Raw genomic sequence first — 3,841 nt, forward strand, 5'->3', positions numbered from 1 at the left:
TGAGTTAATCAACTTGGCACATAAGGGATTATCAAAATACTGGCACGGAACGATATGATGATGATCAAAATGAATTCAATACTGAAACCAAGTTACACAGACAAAAAAGTAATTATGCCTTCTTATTGTAAGAACAATAGAAAAATAACTGATTAATCCCAAATTACCATTTAAATTAAAAAAAAAAACACAAATAAGTATAAAAGTACAAGTGTGTGACAAAATGGGTGAAATTGAACTGAAAATAGAAATAGTGCAGGCCGCTCTCCAACACCAAGATTGTACCTCAAGAATGTTTTCTTTCCACCCTACCATTTTTTTTATAAATGCCTACTTGTTCACAGGGCTGCAACATTGTTGTCTAAAAAGTCATGTTACATAAGTTTTGTTACTGCCTACTGGACCTCCACTTACCGTGCTATCATAGCATATCATACCATACCATACTATACCAAGGAGGTTATTTCCTACACATGAAATCTCCTTGGCCAAACCAATATATATATATATATATATATATATATCATGTATAGTCTCAAATTTCCCTATCTGTTTGTACAAAGGGAATGAATAAAGGTCCAGTAGAAATACATTTTTAAACCTCCTTGGTGCATGTAATTGAAGACAGACAGACACATGGCAGACCTTAATGAGGTGTGACCCCCCTGCTGACCATCCCCGTCAGGGGAGGAAACTAACACCTGGCAGGGCCATCTTTCCCTGCAAAGATTCTACTTGGCTGGATGATAAATGATGATTAATTGTAATAGGTCGCACTGTGCGACTGTGGTTACAGATCTGGTCGCACCAGGGGAATTCTACTCGCATATGCGACCAACTTGGTCGCAGGCGACCAACTTGGTCGCAGTCAGGAGCCCTGATGTAGCATGTACGGTTTTTACCGGCACAACATCCAAGAACCGAGTCCAAAAAACCAAAAGTCCTGAACCGTTTTTTTTGGAACGGGAAGTCTAAAAAATTTCAAGAAACCTATAATTGTATTTAGAGATCCCACTATTACTTTGGCAATGGAAGGCAAAAAATAGCCATGAATCAAACAAGATTAGCCTACAATAAATTCATATTCGTCCCTCTGTGTAACTGTCGGTTGGACTCGATTCCATTTAAGTCAACAATAAAAATGAAACGAAAAAAAAACATTAAATTTAATCACAACATGAGGTACGTACCGAGTTTGAGTGGAAAGTTCCTCAACTATCCTCGTAAATTTTCACTCTTAATGAAGAATCAGCGCTCAGAGAAAATAATCATGGGGCAAACAACATTTCTTCTTTCTTGTGCATATGTATTCAATCCATATTTCAAGTTTGAGGCATATCTATGTGGCCTTGAAGACAGAATCTTCAGCGCCCGATGAAAACAACAAGCCGCCATATTAGATGTATTGTCAGCATGGTCGCTAGGTGGCCTTGTTTGGAGTTTTGCTGCGACGTGATTGGCTGAAGTTGCTATATTCTCGCGTGGTTTGGTGAGAAACCATGAGACTTGTTGGGCGATTCAATATGATGCCACTTGTTTTTGTCCGGCGCAAAGGTTTTCTATCTTCGGGACACATATTTTGCGCCTCAAACTCAGAAAAATGGATTGAATGCATGCTCACATACACAGGAAGGAAGGAAATGTTGCTTGCCCCATGCTCAATTTTTCTGTGCACTGATTCTTCATTTAGAGTGAAAATTTACGAGGGTAGTAGAGGAATTTTCCACTTGAGCTCGGCATGTATCAACCTCGGCCTCGGCGTAATATCGACAGGGACCGGATTCGGTTCAGGTCCGAACCTGAACCGAAACCTCTGGACCTGTACCGGATTTGAACCTGATCAAGCAAAAAGGTATCCACCCCTAGTAAAAAGCCTTATTTGAGAGGCAGCCAGATGTCGGCTTGAACCACTAGATTTTACTGAGTTCAAACCAGTCAGGAAAAAATTGACTAGATATAAACTTCTCATTTCAATGAGCCATGAAACGAATAGACTTCTCCGCGTGTTAAAAGGGTCTCATGTTATGAATTTGAGACTTCCAACACACGTATGTTTTGTGTGTGTTGAGATTGAATGTAACTTACCCCCAAGCAATGTAAGGCTCCGCGATCTTCAGCATGTTCAGAGAGGCCTTGTTCAGTTTCACAAAGGTTCCATTAAAGATCTGACGCAGGCGAAGTAGCTGCAGAACCTTGCGCACTTTGGGGCTGACACCGTTGATACTGTAAAGGGCAAATGATAAACATCAACAGTGTTCCTCCGCAGGCACAAGCAAATTATGACATTAGGGTGAAGCATTTTGAAGCGCAGGATTATCACACATTCGGATTCACCCGGCTGAGCCCGTCCCCATTGACTTTCCTATTCATGCCACTTGCTGAAGTCATCAACATCTAATGATGGCATGCCAGCATCATACCATCGGAACATTAAGTTCCATGGAATAATTGACAAAAACATGGCACATAAAATAAATACATGCCGTTTATTGAATATTAACTTGAAATATATATATACCTATATTGGAGTCATCACTAAATGCATCACTGTTCCTCATAGAAAATCTTGCAACAATAGCGACGAATTTGCAATGGAATTCCGACTGACAGAGTTTGGGTTTTTATGATCCTTTATTGTTCTTTGATGGTAATACATGAAACAGGCATACATGAAATGAAGAACATCACAATTTTTCATCAAATGGTGCTCTGATTGTTGTTCATTTTGTTGGCAGTGTAGAGACTTTAGGACATGCCACTATACTTGTACAAGCAGCTGGTAAACCACATCAGATAACCTACCCACGAATCCTGACAACGAAGGCCAGCTTGGCCTCTGGTGGAACATAGAAGTTTCCATGCTTCTTGGCCTCACGTTTCAGCCTGATCTCGTCTCGTTCTTTTCTTCGGTACTCGCGAACATAGCTCTCTGCACGCTTGAAGATGATCTTCCTCTTCTCCTTACTTTTCTGTTATGAAAAGAAGGAAAATCAAATCATGGTCATCAGATAGGCCTAGGAAAAAATGTTGTGTTTCTTGTTTCAGTCCTGAAAAAATCAGGGTCGGTAGGAAGGAATTATTTTTTTTCAGACTTTGGCTCGAACTCTAGTGATACAATACAGTTGAGCACTGATAAAATTATATTTTCAGTGTCAAACTTTAATCCTTCATTACTTTCTTAGATAGGACAAGCAGGTATCTTTAAAAACTTGAATAGGAAGCAGCCAAGGAAACTGCTACTAGTGCTAGTATGCGACTCCACATCCCACCCAAAGAAAATATAATTATAAGGGTCTGCAGGTTTTTCTAGAGTAGGTCAGGAAACAGAACACTGCGCAAGTTGTTAAAAAAAGTCTAGGTTTTTGTGGAAGGGATAAAACTTGGCTGACATCAAAAGCAGAGCAAATTTAATAAGTCATTGTACCTTTCCCTTTGTTACAACTTGATTTCTTTCCTTTTAGTGTAAAAAGGATTTTGGCACACCTAATAATACATCTAAAATTAGACCTTTGGACATAGTAATATTAGTACAAACTAGGCCCATAGAGCTTACATTCTTTCTAAAATTTTTATCTGTATTACCCTATAAGTTTCTGACAAATTTTGAAACACTGACCCCAATGAATGTTAGTAAATGTCTGTCATTTCAGGTATGATGTACATATGTACTTTACTAAGATTGCGACCAGTCGCCTTGATGTATTCATACTACAATAGAATATAATGCAATAACTTGTGTTTGATGCTGTCGTTATGTGTGGTTACAACTCCAGCCCTTCCCTGGCATGGTTGTCATGTGGTCATCTTTGGCAAAATGCTTCAAGGTCATGCTAATGACTAT

At 39.3% G+C, this 3,841-nt stretch overlaps 1 protein-coding gene across 1 annotated transcript in view; it reads right to left on the reverse strand.

Annotated features, from left to right (window-relative positions):
• Positions 1–3,841, reverse strand: part of LOC118404625 (60S ribosomal protein L7-like) — an 8,068-nt gene that overhangs the window by 2,199 nt on the left and 2,028 nt on the right. The window contains exons 3-4 of the mRNA XM_035803855.1: positions 2,803–2,969; positions 2,086–2,223 (exon numbers count right to left, since the gene is read on the reverse strand). Coding sequence (XP_035659748.1) covers positions 2,086–2,223; positions 2,803–2,969 — 305 coding nt within the window. The remainder of the gene's footprint in view (positions 1–2,085; positions 2,224–2,802; positions 2,970–3,841) is intronic.

The sequence above is a fragment of the Branchiostoma floridae genome, chromosome 17, assembly GCF_000003815.2.
Source record: "Branchiostoma floridae strain S238N-H82 chromosome 17, Bfl_VNyyK, whole genome shotgun sequence".
NCBI lineage: Eukaryota > Metazoa > Chordata > Leptocardii > Amphioxiformes > Branchiostomatidae > Branchiostoma > Branchiostoma floridae.